Source organism: Callorhinchus milii, unplaced genomic scaffold, assembly GCF_018977255.1.
Source record: "Callorhinchus milii isolate IMCB2004 unplaced genomic scaffold, IMCB_Cmil_1.0 Scaffold1, whole genome shotgun sequence".
NCBI lineage: Eukaryota > Metazoa > Chordata > Chondrichthyes > Chimaeriformes > Callorhinchidae > Callorhinchus > Callorhinchus milii.
The window spans coordinates 67016230-67037907 of record NW_024704742.1 but is presented as its reverse complement, the minus strand read 5'-3'; the positions used below and the strand labels follow the sequence as shown (position 1 = coordinate 67037907).

At 42.1% G+C, this 21678-nt stretch overlaps 1 protein-coding gene across 21 annotated transcripts in view; it reads right to left on the bottom strand.

The window, feature by feature from the left end:
- ctbp1 (C-terminal binding protein 1) overlaps nucleotides 1–21678 on the bottom strand; it is a 182246-nt gene that overhangs the window by 66565 nt on the left and 94003 nt on the right. For 14 of the 21 annotated variants that reach the window (XM_007897962.2, XM_042343318.1, XM_007897957.2 and 11 more), the window contains one exon: nucleotides 20262–20320. The exons of 4 other annotated variants lie outside the window; for them this stretch is intronic. In XM_007897962.2, the coding sequence (XP_007896153.1) occupies nucleotides 20262–20320 (59 nt within the window). Of the gene's footprint in view, nucleotides 1–20261; nucleotides 20429–21678 lie in introns of those variants that run through there. 3 more of the 21 variants (XM_042343330.1, XM_007897979.2, XM_007897977.2) reach the window with 3 other exon arrangements.

Sequence of the window (21678 nt, the reverse complement as noted above, 5' to 3'; positions counted from 1 at the left end):
TCGTTGCTCAAGAATCTGCCCTCAATACATTTTACAGCAGTGAATACATCGGCTAATATTTTCTCTGCACAAACAGTAAACTCTGGATGACTCATCACTCCAAGGGAAAAGAGCTCAGCGATGAATTAGGAATAACAAGTCAGGTATAGGTCTTCCTGGGCCACATGGTTGAGCGCTATAACTAGTGCGGCCATTCGGTGGAGGTTGGACCACATGTTCAGATGCATCGCAGAGGCCTCTGGTCTCCCAACCTATGCTGTCAACCTATGATCCTCCAATAGACCAAAGGCGTCTGGGATACACCTGAGTAAGCATGTCCAATCTAGACCAAGTGCTTGCATCAGTCACGGGATATGGTAGGAGGCCTCTGCAATGCAAGGTACCATCTTATAGGAGAAGTTATCCTACAAGAATTTCTCCAATGCTACTTGTTATGTGCTAAGCAGAGTACCAAGTAAAGTAGAGACCCTTATTAGCATTTTGTGTGTGAGGCAACTAGGAGATAACCAGCATGGCTATTTAAGTGACAGTGACACGTTAAGTCACCGTTGAGTTATCAAGAGTTTACTGTACTTTTTAAAAAATCTTTCCAGATTGTGCAATTATCTTGGCACTTTCAATATGAACTGCACGGTGCTAATACAAAACCTAAAGAATTCACTCAGAACATACTTCTTATGTCATTGTTTATTTGAACGTAGCTTCCAAAAGTTCAAATACTGTTTTATACAAAGTAGATCGCAAATTAACACAATGCTTATGATTAGAGCATTCAAAAACCTCAGTTTGCTGCTGATCATTATCTGTCATGTGACTACACATACTGCTTTTTCACAACCACCTTCCACACTGTCCTGTGAGAAAACTTGCCCGATAAACTTTAAATCATCAGTACTTGCCCTTTAAAGGAATGGTATGGCTTCGGTGACTCATTTACTTTCAATATGTTGCACTTCAAACAAAATACAATAATGAATTGCTTAGATAACACTCCTTGCATTTAATAATAATCATTGCATTCGAGATCCAGCCTTATCACATCTTCGAGACATCCCAAAGCGCTTCACAGAATATACTGTAAAGTGAATTGATGGTATATTATTCTGTGGGGGCGAAATGGGGCAGCCAATTGCGCACAGCAGTGCCCCACAAACAGCTGTGGTTTGAGTGACCAAATTATTATTATTTTTAGACAAAGGCAAAACTTTCTGCTGTAAATACTTTTTACCTCTGCCAAACTGCAATTTCTTCAATTTGTCTATGAACTGTAAACCAACACGGTTCCCTAGACTTTTATCCATTCAAAACTACTCTCACCCTGACCTCCTGGCCTATTTCTACCAACCACCATCTGCCACTGGAAAATACAACAGCAACATTTGTTTCTCAAACAAAATCTACAAATGGCAATCAAGGGCTGCCCCAAAAATCTGTAGGCCAGCGAAATGTGAATGTGAGGAACCCGAACGACATCATATCATCACTATAAGCGTCACACATAGGGTTCAGAATGACTTTCCTTCTTTTTTTAAGGCTGTGGGTAAAGGTAAAGATTTTGCCTGCCCATTGTCAAGCTTTGGAGGATGGTAACAAAGGACACGGCAGAGTTGTCTCAGAATCAGAAGGCTGTGGGTTCAAGCCTCATGGCAGTACTTTGAACTCACATAGTCTAAGCTGACACTCCAGTGCAGTTTTTGGGGTGCATTGCATTGTCAAAGGTGCCAGCCTTCAGATGAGAGGTTAACCAATCTCCCGTTTGCTTGTTCAGATGAATGTTAAAGATCACTTGGCACTATTCATAAAGAAAAAGGAGTTTCCTCCAGTGCATTGGCCAAAAATCCTCTAGATGAAATTGGACATTCACTTCATGGCTGTTTATGGGATATTCTGCCGTGTTCGCCTACAAATACAGTCACTACATTTTACAGCAAAAATCCTCTGAAGCACTTTGAGGGGTTTCAGAGACATGTTTAGTGCTATATCAAATCCAATGAATTATTACTACTTTTACTTTTTGAAAAGACAGACAGACATTTTCAGATTGTAAAGGGCTGGGGAAACGTTGATAAATAGGCATTCTGTCATCAAGGCTACACACGTGACTTCCACAGCATTTATAAATAGTTCCATTCAATGAAAAGGCTGCATTCAATCAATATCCATGGAGTTACCAACCAGAAGAAATGTGCAGTGCACATGAATGGAAATGTCTAGGAATGAACCAAACAATCTTTGGTGCCTGAGCTGTGCGAATGGGTTCTATGGCGATTATACTGCTATGTTTGATATATAAGCTTATGCCAAAACTCTAAAGTGCATTGACTTGTCAGCAAAAAACAGCAGCTCCAAGAACGCCCGACAAACCATGAGATAAAGGACCAATTATTATTTTTTAACATGATGAATTTGGATTAGGAAGATGGGCCAGGACAGCGATATGTCAACTTAAACTGACTGACATGCCCTTGGTTTAATACCCTATCAGAAGGACAGCAATGCAGGATTCTCTCTGTGATGCACTGGAACGTTAGCCTTATTACAAGCTCACATTCTGATGTGGGGAAGCACAAACATCTGATTCACAGGCAAGAGTGCAATCAAACGGCATAGACATCAATCTACAACAACAACTTGCATTTATATAACGCCCCTCACGCAATGTTGTGTCCCAGAGTGCTTGGAACCCTATTCTGCCAAACAAGTCATTCAACAAGGCATTTACAAAAAAAAACAAGGGTGTGGATGCAGCAAGATGTTATAATCATAAACTAATATATAAATCATACTGCTAAATTAAACTTGGACAGTGAAAAAGTTTGGTTATGGATCTTTAAACAGGCTATTACATTGCTTAGTTTTAATTGGCTGCTATGTTTCAACCATAAAATATACAGTCAATTCACTTTACAATATATCTGTGAAACGCTTTGAGACATCTTGACGTGATAAGGCACGATATCAAATGCAAAGATATTATTATATTATTCTAAAGAGCTCATTGTCTGGATAGGCTTGGTATATCTTACAAGAATAGTTCCTCAGACTCATGCACCATAGGACAAGAAAATGCTCTGTTACCTCAAATTTGTTTTCAATACCCACATTATTGGATAGGCGGATATCAGTTGGAGTTGATGAAAGATGCTTAATATTATACAGACATACAGTTCAGTTTAGCAACCTCTCATAAGGAGTGAGAGGAAAGGACCCAGGAATGATGTTGAAGTGCAAGAACTCAGTCGCAGATGTCAGCTCGGTTCAGTTGGTAGCACTCTGTCTCTGAAAATTGTGTGTTCAAATCTGATTTGGGGACAATCCAGTACATTGCTGGGGGGGCCACTACAATGTTAGAGCTGCTGCCCAGGTGAGAAATTCAACTAAGGTCCTGCTTCCCTGGCCAGGTGAACGTTAAAGATCCCATGGCACTATTTGAAAAGAAAAAAGAGGTTTTTTTTCCTGGTGCCCTGGTCAACAAGCCAAAAAAAAATAGGCATTATGGTTTGTGGGACATTTCTGTGTGGAAATTGGCTGCCGTATTCCCTTAAACAGCTGCAAATATTGTGGTTCAGCTGCCAGCGAAGTGTAAAAAAAGTTGTACGTTTTTAATAAAAATCTCACATTAAAAGTAAAAGCAGATGGAGCATGGTTTATCTCTGAAAGGGTCCCACCCTCTTGGAACCAAACCACGGGAGGGAACTACAGCTGCATGCTCCTGTCCTCCTACAGCAAGACAACCCCCACCCTCTCCATCCACCCATTTTCCTGGCAATCCAAAAGCATAGAAATGGACAGGATGAGCTTACCACAGGGCTGGTCACCAGATAAGATGCTGAATTGCTGAATGATCACAGATGGTAATGACTGATGTTTGTGGGTTCACTATAGACTGTGTGGTGGGGGGGGGGGGGGCAGCTATCAAAAAATACATTCAAGTCACTATAGTAGTTTGCTGAAACCCACCGACACATTAGAAACTCATTCAGCTGACACATGATCATCCGCATTAGAAGGAGGGATTGTGCCCCTTTTAGTGTTTGGCATTGTTGCGATCATGTCAGTCAACATTTCCTCCTCCCTTCCCATTTTACAGTTTTCACTGACCTCTTTCAGGAAGTGTACCTCAGCTCTTTTGAAAGCAATAGCAGCGATATATATATATATATATATATATATAGTTACAAAGGCACACATAAAATACAAGGAAGCTTCAAATGGATTATTGGGTTTTGTTTGTAAAATGCAGCAAATCTCAGCACTGTGCACTTACAATGAGAAACCCTTATAATTGAGGAGAAATTCCACAGAGGTTTAAATTTACTCCATTAACATAGCAATTCTGAGTGACCAGGATTTTGCCAAATTATTAAATACAGTCTTCATTTCAAAGTTGTTTTTCTGTAAGTTTTCTTTTGAGAACTATAGAGAAGCAACTGTCAGCTGGGTTCAGTGGAACCACCTTTGCCTCCAAGTCAGCAGGTTGTGTGTTCACGCCTGACATCGGGACTTGGAATCACACAGTCTAAGCTGTCACTCCAATACAGTTCTGTGTGTGTGTTGCATTGTTACAGGTGCCATCCTTTGGATGAGACATTAAACCGAGGTCTCGTCTGCCTGTTCAGGTAGACATTAAAGATCCCTTGGCACTATTCAAAAAGAGAAAGGAGTTTCTCCCAATGTCCTGGCCAACAATCCTCAAATAAAATTGGTCACTAACTCCATGGCTGTTTGAGATATTGCTGTGCACAATTGGCTGCCACATTTTGTCGACAAAATACAGTTAATCTACTTTACAGTATATCCGGTGAAGTGCTTTGTGATGTCTCAATGATGTGTTAAGATGCTATATCAAATGAAAGGATTATTATTATAGTCTGCAGGAGGTTTCAGTTAGATTGAAGCAAAGCATGGAAGGATTTGAAAGTGTGGACAATGTTCAGTCTAGTTCGTCAGTGAGGGCAACAGCTTTAACCTGCCAAAAGCTCTCCTCAGTCTACCTCTTCAGGGAGGTATAACACCTCTTGGTTGGATCACGTGCCCAGAGAAGAGGTACAGGACAATGGATTTTAGAAAGCTTCCTCTCTCCCCCTCATTTCAAGTGGAGCAATTTACTTTCCACCTTAGTCTCATCTATTGGTGGAACCAGGTGACAAATTTGATCCAACAAAAGGAAGGAAATGGAGTCTTTTGGCACTCACCTCGCAAGCGAGAGAACCTAGGATTGATTCCCGGGCAGTGCAAAATGTTAGCCAAGTTCCCTTACTCCACACACCTCTGTTCACCTAGCAGTAAGTAGGAACCCGGTTATTAATCAATTGGCGGATTGCTTTTCCGGGGGTAAAAATCCCTTCAAAAATACATGTTTTTTTAATTTGATCATGCAATCCACGACTGTTTGTAGGATGCTCCTCTGAGTAATTGGCTGCCACGTTTCACCCACAAAATATACAGTCAATTCACTTTACGCTTTGAGATGTCTTGAAGACGTGATAAGGCGCTATATCAAGGATTATAAGGAGACAATATTGAATGGTAAAAGAAATGGATTAGCAACATTCACACAGCGAGGATGGGCCCAGCGAAATGCCCGCTCTCTTAGCACAACACACGTTCTTCAGGAACGGATGAAAATTAAAGAAATGTCACATGCAGGATGATTCAGTTATAAAATGGATTACTATTGTGCGAGTTAAGTTGTAACGTGGTCGTCCGTTGGGACTCTCCAGCCTTGAGCTAACAGTCCGGCACTTTGGGCAGGCAGGAAATAATCACAGGGTGCAGGAAGTGACTTTGTTGGTGGCCACTTTGGCCCCATTCGAACACAATGTTTGGGTTTTGGGACCTGAAACAGCCCATTGGTACTGGGTTTTCTTGAGCTTGATTCATGTAATAATAATATTAATCCTTGTATGTACACTGCATTCGTTGCAGATGCTATTCATTTACACAGAAAGGAAGGTAAAAAAAAGATCAATAAGCCACACCCTTGTTACTAGGTAATTCTCGAGAGGCTAGCATTTTGTGTCTTGAAATGAGGTGCACACTATTGCAGATAAAATGCAAATGAAAAAACATTAGGGATGCCAAGGTTAAGTAACTTTGACTGACGCAGCTTTGCAACAGACACTTTCATGATGTAGCTCTGAAGCCTGGAGGCATTCTGTTCATTCAAACCCAGATATGGGGCGAGGCTGGTAAAAGGGTCTTTTTTTAATTCAAAATTGTTCCATTACACTGTTAACGTGTATTGTTCTCATCTGTTCTTCAGCACCAAACACAAGGTAAAAAAATTACATTCAGGAAAAGTTACATTTCCCAATTAGAAACAGAGCTTTATTGAAGAAGACAGATTAAAGAAAGCCTTGAAGATGTGGTGTATGTGGGAAAATAAACAATCAAAATCCATCTTCCAATAGGTACAGAATATATAAACACTGTCCTCAAGGCAGCCTTGTAAAATTGATGCAACAATTCATCATTTTCTCCTCCAACATAAAATATCACAGGTAAGTTTTAAGTTAACACATCATTTCAGGAGATGTCTGAAGAGAGCTGCTGCCAAATTCAACTAGATGTCTGGCATTGGAATGTATTTCCCATCTTAGATTAAAACAACTCCCATTTTGAGGACTTCAGACAAGTCAGTGTAAAAATAGGCTGTCAGAATAATAATTGTAACAGACAGCCATTCATACAGATAATTTGACATCTACATTCTGGCACAGTTTCCTATTGAATTGATTCAAACAGCTATTCAGCCTGTGACAATCAAACATTCCCCATTTGTTGATAAAACATCACTGGCAAATCGTACACAGCAGACACTTGACAACTTCACCCATCCATCACATTCAAATCCCGCTGATTAACAATAGGGGAGAGATAAACACATCCTTTAAAGTATCTCTCTGTGTGAAGCACGTCAAGATTTTGACATGGAAGCTTACTCGTTCTGCCTCTCATTTCTATCTAAACGAATACCATGTAGTCTTTTAAAAATATATCAGTTTTCTTCCATTTTATTGTCTTGTTCCATTTCCTGAGGAATTCTCCACACAACTCGTCTCATAGATAAAAATAATTTGCTCTTAGGACTGGCTGTCCATTATTTCTGACCCTGGAGTTCCTCGGAGCATAATAACAGCAACTTATCCTTATAGGATATATCAAATGCAAGGATTATTATTATTATTTTACACTTTGCACGTCACATAAGGAAAACATCTCAAGCTGTTCAACAAACACTGACCAGAGGCCCAAGATGGGTGGATGACAGGAGGGGAAGATACTAGTAATAATCCTTGCATTTGATCACCAAAAGGGATCACCAAAAAGTTTATAATCAATTTCAAGACCCTCACACTCGTCTTCAAATCTCTTCATGCCCTGGTACCTCCCTACACCTCCGACCTGCTTATACCCCCAACCCACGAACCGCCGTCTCCACTCAACTGGCTCTGCCTCCTACATGTCCCTTGTGGCCTCCAATCCACCATCGGTCGCCGTGCTTTCAGCCAACACGCCCTGAAACTCTGGAACATACTTCCTCTATCCCCCTGCCTTGCCCATCTTAAGGTCACGCCTGAAGACCTTCCTCTTCAAACTGTGCCAATAGTCACCTTCTCCCAACTCTGCATTGTACTCCACCAATGTCAAGTGCTCTGGGACACCACCCTGTGTTAGGGGTGCTATATAAATGCAAATTGTTGTAATTTGCCCACAATATAAACAGTCATATCGCCTTACTGTGTATCTTGTGAAGCGCTTTAAGATATCTTGATGGCATAAAAAGTACTATGTAAATGTAAGGATTATCATTATCAGAATGTGACCCATGTCTGGATTTTACGTTGGCTACAAAACCAGGTCCAAAGAAAAAAGGTCCAAAGAAAAACTATTTAAAACAAAAAAACTTCTACCAATAAGATTGGATATCTGGAGTTGGAAAGGGGGAAGGCTTTTAAAGCCAAAAAACACAACACAACAGGATAAAATAACGACACAAGCAGGAAGAAAAGGGTAAAAAGAATAGAAGAAAAAGGGGGCAATAAGTTGAATATTGTCAAAACGTTTGTGTTTTTCATTACATTGCCAGTTAATACAAAATTCCTAATAACTAGTAGTCAGAGATGTTGATCTTTGAGTAGAATTACGACAGGAATTGTAACATTAACATTCAATCCATGACTGTTTGTGGGACACTGCTGTGCAATTGGCTGCTACGTTTCGCCCACAAAAATACCCAGTCAATCCACTTTACAATATAATCTGTGAAGCAATTTGAGACGTCTCAATTATGTGATAAGGCGCTATATCAAATGCAAGGATCATTATTATGGATGGGGGGTGGAGGAGGCCTTTCATCATCACAGTGCAGCAGCTAAAGATGTTCAAAAATTCAGCCCACAAAACAAGAGTTTCTGTAGACCTGCTGACTGGCTGTATGCAAGGTTGGTGTAATATTAGATTCAGCTACAAAGGGTCCAGGTGTTTACCCCGTTCTAGTGAGCTGCTAAATACTATTTTAAATATAGCAGCTACTCTATGCGGGTCAAGAACCAGTCACTGATCACTATCATGAGATTGCTTCAGTGGTCACCACTCCTCTGGTCTGAATCCCCACTCAACCAAAAGATGGGCAGGTGACCTGTGCAGGTGGTGACAGATGCACAAGGCACCCTGAGATATTTTTCCACCCATGTGGGGGAAGAAAGTACAGCACCTCACTTTGTTAAGTTTTGTCCAGACAACAAAGACGACATTGTACCAGTCTGTGGCCCCAGTTTTATCAGAAAACAACAAATTAAAATTTGTATAGTGCCTTTAATGTCGGGAGGACATGCTAGGCTCTGGAAAGTCAAGCGTTTGTACCTGAGCTTCTATATAAATATATTTACTGCACCAACAGGCTACAAATGATTAATTAGGTTCTTTTCCACCATTTAAATTCTCAGTATTCTGTACAGCATTTCTTCTGGCTCAACAGAGTTTAATTATTTAGAGTTACCCAGCTTGGAAACATAGACCATTCGGACCAACTAGTCAGTGCTGGTGTTTATACACCACACAAGCCCCCCCCACCACCACCCCCCTCAATCCCTCTATTCCTTTCTCCCTCAAGTTTGCTCTTCTTTAATAGGTTCATCTTATTAATAACATCAATAGTTTAAAAAGCAAAGGTCCAACTAACTAGTCAATTATACACATTATGATCTCTTTCATAATCAATGATCTTGTTGAGATCATTGCTTTGTTACAAATTACGAAGACTTGTTACCTTTGTCCTAAAGATTTGGGGAGTTCATTTGCACTGTTCAGATGCAATTCAGATAATCAAAGGCAGTTTTACATCATTGCTCATTTGGACAGTGCCTCCAAGGGTGAAGAAAGGTTCCAGGAATTCAAATACTGTAAGGTCATCTGGTGGATGAGGCAGCAGATTTCAACCAAAGAGAAGAAAGTGTTTAATATAGCTACCCACCAATTGCCTTTGTGATGATAGTGCATTAAAATTCTCATTGAATATTCATTGAATTTCTGTCAAGGCACAGTGACATATAATCCTGCCTTCAGTAAGCAAGAATGAATTGTTCTTCCAGCTGCACAAAAAAGATATACACAAAACAGATTGGGGCTTTTTTTGTTAAAGCAGGGCTAAAATCCATGCAGACTCAACACTATACATGGTGATTTCAGGCTTCAGAAAAATCACAAAAAATAACCTGAACAGAAGATAATGCCCAACACCTTACGGAAATGGCCCAGCTCTCTTCATAATTGGAAAATGACTGACTATGATTAGTCATAATTTATTTATGATATGGAAACAGAAAGAAAGAAAACAGCCCAGAGCTCCTTGAGGTGACTTTCCCTGCCCTGATTAATAGCCAAAACGTCATGTGAGGAGTTCACCTGCAAATAGTCACTGCACTTTACAGTAACCCCCACCGCCCCCACCCGAAGTGAGTCAAGACAACGTGAGGAGATGCTACACAAATCGCAAAGATTATTATTAATACCAAATGACTGCAGACTCAAGTTTCAAGGCATCATGAAGCAATTTGAAAATAAAGCAAAAAGAGCACACGCTAAAATCATTAACTGCTAATCTCTTTATATCAATACAATAATACAGATTTGCCACAAGGTATAGAAAAATACTACTTTTATATCAGTGGAGTAGTTAATGTAGTTAAGTGAGACACTTCTTTCATCCCCACCCAATTTCACTCTAAAAGTAGCACTAGAAATGGATAAAGCTATAAAGAATGCAAATAGCGTCTTTGGCTTGATATTCAGACGAGAAGAGTTCAAAAGAAGGGAAATAATGTTACATTTCTATAAAGTATTGGTTAGATCACATTTGGCGTGTTGCATGCAGGTCTGGTCACCAAACTAGGTGAAGGATTTTGCAGCATTGGAGAGAGTACAGTGTATACCTAATAGGATCCTACCAGGGATGAGTTGATACAGCTGCCAAGAAAGATTGGACAGGTTAACACTTTTTTCTTTGGAGATGAGACAACTGACATAAGTGTTTAAAATCATAAAAGGATTTGATAAGTTGTGCATTAATAGTTTCCATTTGCTGACGAATACTACTGGCTGTGTTAAATATAAGCCAGTAGTAGTTTGAAAATGGAGTTTAGAAGATACTTCTTCACACAGAGGGTGAGAATTCTTCACACTGCCAGAAGTTGTTGTTGATCAGAAAGCATCAAATGTGAGGGAGAAGGCAATATAGATGGTATGGGAGAGGGGATTGGCAGGAGTGGCAGTTCATGTGGAGAAAAAACACACTCTTGGACTAAATGATCCTTGTTGTAACTTTCTATGTAATTAATGTTTTCCCCCCATTATTTTCTCACTCGAACCCATTGAACACTTACTTCAGCATTAAGTGCACTTGGAAAGGGAAAGTAAGGATTTTGCTGTGATAGCACACAATGCCATCTCAGACTAACAATAGTTTTCCTCCAGGGGAAGCACAAGTAATAATGTTATTCTCGCCCATTGAGGGGTTAGTCTCGCTTGCTTTTAAGGGAGTATATAGTACAGTAGTACAACAACGCCAACTTGCATTTGTATAGTGCCCTTCAGTTTAGTTTCAAATTCACCTTTGTTTGTAGCAGTGATTTTTAAATGCAATAGGGTTAGTTATTGACTGGTTGAATCAATTTCATGGGCGTCTTTGCAATTCATAAATCACAATCCAATGATGGGGGAAGAGAAAGAGGAGAGAAGGGCATTCAATATCCTAAAAAAAATCAAAACTGTACAAGAATGGAAAAGGCACAGGAGGTCAAATAATGAAAGAGTAATAATAATGATTCAATTTACATTGTGTGGTCAACTTGACAGAAGCATCAGAACGCATAGTTGGAAGTAATCCAGAAACAATTGTGGAACTTGCAAATCCATGTTTTTTTTTAAAAAAGTGCAGATCACAATTTCTGCTTTCAGGCTGTGAAACTCCCCCAATCTACATGGATTGTTAATTTTGATGCCAGAAGGGTAGAGAAAACCACCTTTCAAAGGGGCATTCCAAGCCTTTGGAAAGCTGTAGAGCTGTTTGTGGCAACCCTGCAATGTAAATGTGCATAATACTATAACCTTAGGATTCGTAAAATCTTAGGAATTCAAAAAATGTTCTCCAAACTCCAGATGTACTCAATGCACACTAGTGTGCTTTCAACCAAATTTTACTTCATCTTTCTCGCACCGGGTCAGCCAATCTTCAAGAGTGTGTTACTCAAACAAGCGCACTACTATTGCATCCAGTAAGAGCAAATTTAACACCATGCCTGACAGGATGTCAATTCCATTTCTAACACATAGTGTTGGGAGGTAGGTTCAACTCGCACCTAAGACTGACAGCTCCCAGGGTGGCTGACAGGTGCTCCCCTTTAATATTCAGATCAGCCTTCATTTCAAAAGAAATTCTATATTTATAGTAATAATAATCTTTGCATTTGATATAGCACCTTATCACGGTTGACATCTCGAAGCGCTTCACAGAATATACTGTAAAGTGAATTGACTGTATTTTGCGGGAGAAACATGGCAGCCAATTGCGCACAGCAGTGTCCCACAAACAGTTGTCTCAGTTGTCCACAAGTTTTGCGATATGCTGGTTTTTGCACATTAATTTTAAAATAAAAGCATTAAAATAGTGCTATCTCCTTTCTCCCCAACCTCCCACCCCATCATCAACAAAACAATATGTACTGGAAAACTAGAGTCAAATATTCCAACAAAACATCCACCCACATATCCATCCCTTCGTACATAACAGGTTTACTTGGTCGAAGCACATATAAACATTTCAACTGGAAATAGAACCTATTCTATATGAGTTAGGTGATCAGAAACGTAGAAACAACAGTAAACATGCAGTCCTAATATAGCTACACATCTATATTTTAATCCTGGTTTTATAACTCAGCACTGTGATATTTTATTACATTCCTGCATCTATTTGAACTTCAGCTTTTCTTAGTCACCGTACCTGTTGTGGGGTTTGTTTGACATAGTGAAAGATATATTCATTTTTAAAAGGGAATTGCACAGAACCTCGAAAAAGAGGAAAACAACAACTTGTATTTATATAGCACCCTTCATGCAGAATAACATCTACGTGAAGGGTACTATACAAATACGTGTTACAATGGCAGGGACAGCCACTAAGCAACGGTGAGCAGAGGAGGTAGAAGGAGAAGTTGACCATGGTCGCAGTTGAAGAGGTAGGTTTTAAGGCAGGACTTTAAGGGGCGAGACAAGGCAGCAGAGGGCGGGAGGAGGCCTAGCGGTTAGGGATATAGAATTGTAAAGCTCAGACACCAATGATAGGGCTTAGAGGAATACAGTTATTATGATATGGGAAGTAAGTAGGAGAAGTGATATTAGATGAGGTGTCTCATGTGGAGAAGAAACAAAGGCAGAGAAAAGCACTGAGAAAAGCAAGGATTAGATGGGCCGAATGGCCTGTTTCTGTGTGGTTTCGCTCTATTTAACCTGCCTTGACTTGATAGGCTGGATGGTCTGTTTTTCTGGACTGCAATATTCTATGAAACACCACAAGGACCTGTTACCATGGAACACGTTAAAACAAAACGTACTGAAGGAGCACTTTGAATAATGTTTGGCTAGAAAGGATTTGAGTTTTTGTATCATTTTTGTTGCATGTAGGTGGTGGGATTATATTGCTTTAATTTTCAATTTTTTTTAATGAAAAACAGAAAAACAGTTGGAAAAGGAAAAGGAACATGGAGTCTAATGATTGGACAATCAGTACTCAGTGGGGTCATATAACAAATATCCTGGCCAAAAACAATAATAATTCTCATATTTGGTACAACATCTTTCATGTCAGGAGGAAATCTCAAAGTGCTTCTGTAAACTGTGAACCTTGTGGGCAAATTTGCAGGAGCCAATTTGCACACAGCATTGTCTTACAAATGACTCATTTTATTTGAGAGATTGTTGATCACTACACTGGGAGAAACTCCCTTATCTCTCCAAATAGCGCCGTAGAATCTACTGAATACCTAATGGTGCGTTTGGGAAGGTGACCCTTGGGCAAGTCACTGACTGAGATTGTGTCTGTTCTTGATCAAAGGTTTGTGAGCATCTCATTTTATTATTACTGTCCTTCAAGATCAAGCTGAATCATATTGGTGTGCGAGTATGGTTTAGTATTATAGTAGTCCAGAGCCCCTCTGCCTAGTCGCCTCCCTTGCCTCCTTCAAGGCCCGTGTGAAGACCTTCCTTTTCCATCTCGTTTTAGTCATCTTCCTTCCTCCAACCCCCACTTGCCCTCCACCCCTCTCTGATCCCAACTCGTGGCTCGGGTGCAAACCCCTCATTGTCCAGCCCCTTGGGACGTCCTCCCAACGTAAAAAGCACTGTATAAACGCAATTTGTTGTTGTAGTTGTAAAGGGCAATTTCAGGTCGGATACCAAGAAGTTTTTCCTTATGCAGAGGGTAATCAACAACTGGACAGGTTGCCAGGAAAAGTGGTGGAGGTCAGGATATTAGATTTAAAATGCATCTTGATGCAGTTGTCAGGGAGTGGTGGTGTGGGTGTTCTGGAGGGATGAGATCGGATGGGGCAAAGGGCCTCCAATCTTGTGATCTTGCAAGGAAAGCTTCATAGTAACGAGCTTGCATTTTATAATCTTCAAAAATAATTTTTGTTACATAGTCACTGTGTATCACATGTAAACGGTAGAGTGAATTCTCAGTGTTCTTATACAATTCAAAATAATGAAAAGGATTAGATGTTAATTGCATAATACACATGGGTTACGCATGGCGCATAATAGACCCGACAGTAATAATAATCCTTGCATTTGATATAGTGCTTTTCACGTCTTCTAGACGTCTCAAAGCACTTCACAGAATATGCTGTAAAGTGAATTGACTTTATATTTGTGGGCAAAATGCAGCAGCCAATTTCACACAGCAGTGTCCCACAAACAATCGTGGATTGAAAATGACCAATTTATTATTGTTTTTGTTTTGGAGGATTATTATTAGGCGTATGGAGTAAGGAAACTTGCCCAAGGTTTCGCCCTGCCTGGAATTGAACCCAGATATCTCGCTTGCAAGGTGAGTGCTCTAACCACTAAGCTACAGGACTCCACAACGGGTCCAGGGAAGGTTTTTTTCAGTAAGAGGTAAAGGCAAAAGTTGATCAGTGCCATCTCACCGATTTATCCAACTTCCAAAACAATTCCTTTTATACCTAATGGTGCAATTGGGAAAATGACTCTTGGGCAAGTCATTGGTTGAGACGATGGGCCTTGATCGATAAGATTTGTGAGTACTTCATCTCATTACTGCCCTTCAACATCAAGCTCAATCACATTGACGTGAGAGTATGGTTGGAAACCAGGGTGCCAAGTAATTCCTGTCAAATCAAAAGAGATCTTAAAAAAGATTCCGACTTTCTCGTCATCCAATAACCCTGCATCCTTTGAATATCTCGGACCTCGTCCGGTTATGTTTTGAAACCTTGCATAGCTCCTTGAAAATGTCAAAATAACTGTTAGAAAATTACTATGCAATCCAACCACAAGTTACATGCAACAAATATGACAAAAAGCTCTAATTCTCTATGACTGAACACCAAAATACAGCATTCATGTTATTGAAATTGAAGGGGAGGAAAAAGGAAATAAATCAATAATCCTAATGCTGACATTTGCAATGCAGTGTGAGCAGATGGTCTGACTAATGGGAAATCTGATTCTATCAATGTAATGCTATATGAATGGGGATAATGTTATATCATCCATTGAACCAGAAGCTGAACCACACCAAATGCAACTCAGCTATATCTGAAAGTAATTGAAAGTAAACAGACAAAATTATTCCCATTGAAAAAAACGATTTAAAAATACTGCTTCATAGCATACAATTTACAACCAATAGGTGCCTGGCATTAATTTTAAGATGGGGATAACACTCAGGATTGCACTGATGTGAAATACAGCACCACATTAACACAGAGATACCTCAGTCTCATCTAGAACTGGATTGTCCAAATTGCTGGCATCTGCAAGTTGAGAAGCAACATTAATATGATCTCTTCCCTGCCCCCAGCCAGTCTATGCATGTGGGCTCGGTTACTCATGTCAACATTTCTTGGCGATTGCTCTCCAATGGCGATGTTGAGTATGATCTACCAAGATGTTATGTTGCTGAAAAGTTCAGCTTAATATCTTGGTCAGGGCGAAGCACTTTGAGACATCTGGAAGATGTGATAAGACATTGTATCAAACGCAAAGTATTATTATTATTGGTCACCTCAAGACATATAGAGCAACATACAGCTATTTCAAGCCAAGTTTGAGATTCTTCAAAAAAAATCTGGATGCTGTTACTTCAGGTGTGGTGTTCTTTCATATTCTTCCCTTGGTGTCACAAAATAGTTGGGAGACACTTTTTCCTAAAGGAGGCAACGATAGCTATGGATTCTCTTGTAACCATTTAAGCCTTCACAATTTATCCAAAATCGCTCCCACCCCCTTCCATAGTCTTTCATGTCTTGTTGAATGATGTGAAAGAAGATTATTATTAAACTCTTCAAAGACTGTGCCAAAGATAACATTTTAAGGTTTGCCAAATTCCTGTAAGCTCATGTATTCGGTATATGCTTGCCGCATAAAACTCAGTATTGGAATCCAATTACATTCGCTGTTAAAATCATAACACTATATATTGTTTTATATTGTTCCAAAGTACTCTTAACTAGTAACAATACTCTGGAATACTACTACAACAAAATTACATTTGTGGAGTCCTGTAGCTCAGTGGTTAGAGCGCTCACTTTGCAAGCAAGAGACCTGAGTTCAATTCCGGGCAGGGCGAAACCTTGGGCAAGTTTCCTTACTCCACACAGAGCCTAATAATAATCCCTCCAAAACCAAAAACAATAATAAATTGGTCATTTGCAATCTACAACAATAACAACAACAAGATTCCATTTATAAAGCGCCTTTCACGTCAGGAGGACGTCCCAAGGCGCTGCACAGTTGGGTCATGACCCGAGCAGGGGGGAAATGGTCAGGGTGAGGGGAGGGAAGGGAGGGAGCGAGGAGGGGGGAAATGGTCAGGGTGAGGGAAGGGAGGGAGCAAGGAGGGGGAAATGGTCAGGGTGAGGGAAGGGAGGGAGCGAGGAGGGGGAAGAGAGTCGAGAGGGGAGCTGAAGGCACGGTCAAAGAGAAAGGTTTTGAGACCGGCCTTGAAGGAGGAAAGGGAGGAAGCAAGGCGAAGGCACTGGGGGATGGAGTTCCAGAGCCTGGGGGCTGAGAGGCTGAAGGCCCGACCACCGATGGTAGGGACGTGGAGCAGACCAGAGCCAGAGGAACGGAGGGTACGGGCAGGTAGGTAGGGGGATAGTAGGTTGGAGAGGTAGGAGGGAGCAAGGCCGTGAATGGCCTTGTAGGTGAGGATGAGGATCTTGAAATCAATCCTCTGGGGGATGGGGAGCCAGTGGAGGCGAGCGAGGGTGGGAGTGATGTGGTCGCGAAGCCTGGTGCGGGACAGTACACGAGCTGCAGAGTTCTGAATGACCTGCAGCTTGTGGAGGGAGGTGGCGGGAAGGCCGGCGAGGAGAGAGTTCCCATAGTCCAGCCTTGAGGTGACAAAGGCGTGGACCAGGGTTTCAGCAGCGTGAGGGGTGAGGTAATGCCGTAGTCTGGCGATGTTCCGGAGGTGATGGAAGGCGGTGCCAGTTGTAGTGCGGATGTGAGGGAGAAAGGACAGCTCAGGGTCGAACAAAACGCCGAGGTTCCTGACTGGCTTTGAGAGGTGGAGAGTGCAGCCTTGGATGCTGATGGTGTCAGCGCCTGAGGTGCGGAGGCGCTGACGTGAGCCAATCAGGAGGGCCTCGGTTTTTCGCACGTTGAGCTGAAGAAAGTTGTCTCTCGTCCAGGACTCGATGTCGGACAGGCAGCTGTCAGGACATCGGTGGTCGTGGAGTTGAGAGTAGAGGAGGAAAGGTAGAGTTGGGTGTCATCCGCATACATGTGGAAGTTAACTCCATGTCTGCGGATGATGTCACCGAGGGGGAGCATATAGAGGGTGAAGAGGAGGGGACCGAGGACAGAGCCCTGAGGGACACCACATGAGACAGTACGGGGGGTGGAGGAGAAGCCATTCGTTGAGACAAAGTGAAGACGGTGAGAAAGGTACGACCTAAACCATTCAAGGACAGTGCCTTCTACGACATTTGCAATCTACGACTGTTTGTGGGACATTGCTGTGCGCAATTGGCTGCCGCGTTCGCCCACAAATATACAATCAATTCACTTTACAGTGTGTTCTGTGAAGCGCTTTGGGACGTCCTCCCGATGTGAAAAGCGCTATATCAAATGCAAGGATTAAAATTAAATTAAATTTGTATAGCGCCTTTCACATCGGGAGGACGTCCCAAGGTGCTGGACAGTGTACAGCATTTCAGACCCGAGCTGGGGTCAGGGGGGTGGAAGGGAGGGGAGGGTAAGGGGGGTGACTGAGGGCGTGGTCGAAGAGGAGGGTTTTGAGGTTGGACTTGAAGGAGACTAAGGAGGGGTGAGACGGAGTGATTGGGGGATGGAATTCCAGAGGTTGGGGCAGAGTGGCTGAAGGCTCTCCCACCAATGGTGGTGTGGGTGGGTTGGGGGACATGAAGCAGGCCAGAGCCGGCTGAGCGGAGGGAGCAGGCAGGTTGGTAGGGGTTTAGGAGGTCACAGAGGTCGGGAGGGGCGAGGCCATGGAGGGCTTTGTAGGTGAGGACCAGGATCTTGAACTGGATACTCTGAAGAATAGGGAGCCAATGGAGTCGGGCGAGAATGGGGGAGATGGGGTCACGGAGTTTGGTGCGGGAGAGGACATGGGCTGCAGAGTTCTGAATTATCTGCAGCCTGTGGAGGGAGGAGTTGGGAAGGCCAACAAGCAGAGCGTTTGCATAGTCGAGTCTGGAGGTGAAGGCATGAACTAAAGTTTCAGCAGCCTGAGGGGTGAGGTAGTGGCGGAGTCGGGTGATGTTACGGAGATGAGGGAAGGCAAAGCGGGTCATGGCTTGGATGTGGGGAAGAAGACACTTGAGGGTCGAACAAGACACCTGGGTTCCTGACTGGCGGTGAGTTGAAGTGTGCAACCATGGAGGTTGATGCCTCCAGAGCCTGAGGTGTAGAGGCGCTGGCGTGAGCCAATCAGGAGGGCCTCAGTCTCGTTCACATACAACTGTAGGAAATTTGCCCTCATCCAGGACTTGATGTCTGACAGGCAGTCTGTCAGGGCAGCAGTGGTCCTGGAGTACTATATTGTCAGTCTGTCCATAGTACAGTATCATTCATGCAATCATGTGCAAAGTACACTTGAAATAATGTTACAAATGAAATTAGACCCCACCTCCCCCCAATGGCTCAGTGAGGTTATTGAGTGAGTAGCCTGAGCTGTACAGACTGGACAGGTCCCAGGTTGAATCACCAGATTGAGTTTGGTGATCTCAGCTGAGTGACACAAGGCCTATATGTGGCCTCAGTGCTTCTGTCTTAGGCGAGTAGGAAATAATCAGCCTTCGAGCTCATTGCTGATTGCTGACAAGCAATACTACTGGGGAAGGTTGTGAAAACGCTGTGAGACAATAGAACGAGACTGATTTGGGATTCTCCAAGACTGTTTAATATATTCCCGATAGTCACAGTCAGTGGGCCATTCAGCCCCTCGACCCTGATTCTCCTAACGTGAAAGGCGCTTCACAAATGTAATTTTGTTGTTGTTGACCTGCCATTCTATTAGATCATGGCTGATCTGTACCTCAATTCCACTTACCCGGCTTTACCCCATATCCCTTGATACCCTGCCCTAACAGAAATCTATCCACTTCAGTCTTGAGAATTTGATTGAAACTAGCATCCACAGCCTTTTGGGGGGAGAGTTCCAGATTTTCACTACTAGTCAAGGTTCACAACATGCTTAAGAGGCAACTTGGGCAAGGTGTTGGAGGCATCCCATGCAGGTGGAATTTTACCCCTGGCAAAGTGAAAAAGCCTAAAATATTTTAAGGAAGGGAGAAAATTGTAGATTTCTTTTTAAAAAATAACTTGGCAAAACAAACTTTTTGGAAAATCACAGAAACGTTTCAGTTACACAAGACTTAATAAAAAAAACTGCAGATGCTGGAAATCTGACACAGGAATCGCAGGTATCAGAAGTGAAGAGCAGGTAAGTCAGCATTTCAAAGAAAAAGCAATGATAACATTTAGTGTGCGACCGTCCATCAGACCTCAGCTCGATTTCATTTAATTCTGATGAAGGATCGGACTCTGAACATTAACCCATGTATGTTATGCTTCACTGTTCCTCTTTAGAAGTGTATCACAATCAATCAGTGCTATTATAGGGATTGTGTGGCATAGAGGGGTAAGGAGGGGCTAATTAAAGGTTCTACGCACTATGCAACATCTCATCCCTGTGGGAACTGCATTTAATTTTTCATTCATTTTACCAACATCATCGAACTCAAGTTTTCACAACAGCAGCAGCAGACAGTGTAAAATACAATGAATAAAATAGCTGTGTAATTTAAAAATTTACATTCTCCCGCCCACCCCCACGATCTTCCAAAACTCCCGAACATTAAAATCCGCGTAAAATGAAAATCACTTTACCTAATACTGGGTTATTTGCACTTGTTTACAGATAATAATTAATGACCCAGCACATATAATAAAAGATAGCCGTTAGACGACGGTAGTTTAACGTAACGTACTTAAGCTCTCCAGGCCGCTGCTCCACTTTGTCTCTCGATGTGTATCCATCATCTTCACTCTAATTTCAAAGTAAGAATAAAAACAAATTGCTAACAATAGCTATGTTCACAGTATGCAAAAAAAAGTGCTGCACACACATTATAGCACATCTCCCCGCACACCCCACCCCCTCCTCCCCCCCCCCACTTTAAAATAACTAGCAAAATCCTGTCTAATCCTACATCAGCATAGTAGCCTTACAATACTGAGCGCCAGTACAATGGTCTGAAGGGGCCAAGAAAGGTAATAGTTGGCAGAATTGTGCAATTCTTGTTTAGTGGCAGCATTTGCACCGCTTCCAATAATGATCTCAAGCCAATGCTGCAAACTCAACTTCTGGCAGGCAGAGTCTGGAATTAGCCACCAGGTAAATGGTTCAAATGTGTATTCAGCAAACTCCTTTCAAGCAGCTTCAGGGAGGAATGGCCTGGCCACTCAATAGGTGAACCCAAACAAGATTATTGCTCCCTGATGCTGAGGTGCAACATTTTACAGCAGCTCATTCTAATTCAGGACCTTCAGACTGAATGACAGAGATGCATTTCCGTTTTAATAATAATAATAATAATAATCCTTGCATTTGATATAGCGCTTTTCACGTCGGGAGGACGTCCCAAAGCGCTTCACAGAACACACTGTAAAGTGAATTGACTGTATATTTGTGGGCGAACGCGGCAGCCAATTGCGCACAGCAATGTCCCACAAACAGTCGTAGATTGAAAATGACCAATTTAATTATTGTTTTTTTTTTTGGAGGGATTATTATTAGGCTCTGTGTGGAGTAAGGAAACTTGCCCAAGGTTTCGCCCTCTGCCTGGAATTGAACTCAGGTCTCTCACTTGCAAAGCGAGTGCTCTCACCACTGAGCTACAGGACTCCACTACTTGGGAGTAGGCTTAACATTAATTATAGTATCGTTGGAGATGGGAAGCGATCATCAATTCCTTCACGCCCTGGCACCTCCCTACCTCTTCAACTTGCTTACTCCCCAACTCTGCCTCCACTCAACTGGCTCCAACCTCTTGTTTGTCCCTCATGCCCTCTGTTCCACGATCGGTGGCCACGCTTTCATCCATTACGCCCCAAAACTCTGGAACACTCTTGCTCTATACCCCTGCCTTGCCTCCTCCTTCCCCATCTTCAGGTCGCAACTGAAGACCTTCGTCTTCGACCGTGCTTACGGTCATCTCCCCCTTCCCCCAGCTCCGGGTCGTGCTCCGCCACTGTCAAGCGCTCTGGGACGCTACATTGCATGAGGGGCGCTTTGTAAATGCTAATTGTTGTTGTCGTCATCAGGATCCTTGAATTAAGACCCTGTGATGACAGTCCTTGCATTTGATATAATTCCTTATCACTCATTTCAAAGAGACATTTCAA